Genomic DNA, 1,126 nt, shown 5'->3' on the forward strand with positions numbered 1-1,126 from the left:
TCTCAGAATGTGTGAGAGAATTTGCGCGTGCTAGTGAGCCCGCGTGCGAGTGTGTGTGTGGGTGCGTGTGTGTGTGTGTGTGTGTGTGTGTGTGTGTGTGTGTGTGTGTGTGTGTGTGTGTGTGTGTTTGTGTGTGTAGGTGTATGTTGTGTGTATGTATATATAATGTGCATATCATTAATACTATTAGTTTGTTATAGGTCTATACATCTTCATGAATTGCATTCTTTAACAGCAAATCCTTTTTAATCATGCTGGACATAAAGTCCTGGTTCGAATCCGTGAATCATTGTTTATTGAACTGAAAATTGTTTTGTGAAGTTTATAATGTTCTCAATCCATTTAGCTTAGTCATATCGGAGATGGACATTAACTTCAGAGGTCCGTTATCTTAAATAACCCCCAAGCAGTGTTAAAAAGGGGCATTAAACCTTTCCATTTACTTATTAAAATCTAATTTTTTTCTCCTTCCCCAGCGGCCTTGGAATTTCCATGTTGATCTCCCTGCTCTGGATCACACTGATGAGATGGATTGCAGGCTTCATGGTCTGGCTTACCATCCTGGCCTTCGTTGTCATCTGGGCAGGATGTGAGTTCTCTCTTTATAGAAGATAATTTACGTCTGTAGAAACCATAGACTTGATTGGATAATGATATCCTCCAAGTCGTGCACTGTCGTGGCCACTGCTCTTTGCTCTCTGTAAAAACTTTTCTGTGCTGGTGCACATCATGGGCACCCAAATGAAGGGCACAACTCAAATATCTCTTATAGTTGAGAGTACATACACCTGCCTCCCCCTAAAGCCCTGTGTAAATTTTTGCCCTTCATTTTGTTTCTAAATGGAGTCAAGTGGTGACCTTCTTATTGAACCGTAATTACGTCAGAGTGCACAGTTTAAGATCTCAAAATGCTAGTCTATGATGAAAACCTTTGAGGCGGCACACACTTGTTCAACTAGTTCCCCTAGTTAAGGAGAGCCCAAACAGATTAAGATAAGATAAGATAAGATAAGATAAGATACATCTTTATTGTCCAGATCCTGGCACATTGGTTTGGTGTTCCACCACGAGTACACACACACACACGCACACACAAACACACACATTCACACACACACACACACAC

At 41.1% G+C, this 1,126-nt stretch overlaps 1 protein-coding gene across 1 annotated transcript in view; it reads right to left on the reverse strand.

Annotated features, from left to right (window-relative positions):
- Nucleotides 1-453: 453 nt before the first annotated feature.
- Nucleotides 454-1,126, reverse strand: part of LOC101853128 (N-formyl peptide receptor 2) — a 5,020-nt gene continuing 4,347 nt past the window's right edge. The window contains exon 3 of the mRNA XM_005109612.3: nucleotides 454-578. Within this exon, the coding sequence (XP_005109669.3) occupies nucleotides 454-578 (125 nt within the window). The remainder of the gene's footprint in view (nucleotides 579-1,126) is intronic.

This window comes from Aplysia californica, unplaced genomic scaffold, assembly GCF_000002075.1.
Source record: "Aplysia californica isolate F4 #8 unplaced genomic scaffold, AplCal3.0 scaffold00796, whole genome shotgun sequence".
Classification (NCBI taxonomy): domain Eukaryota; kingdom Metazoa; phylum Mollusca; class Gastropoda; order Aplysiida; family Aplysiidae; genus Aplysia; species Aplysia californica.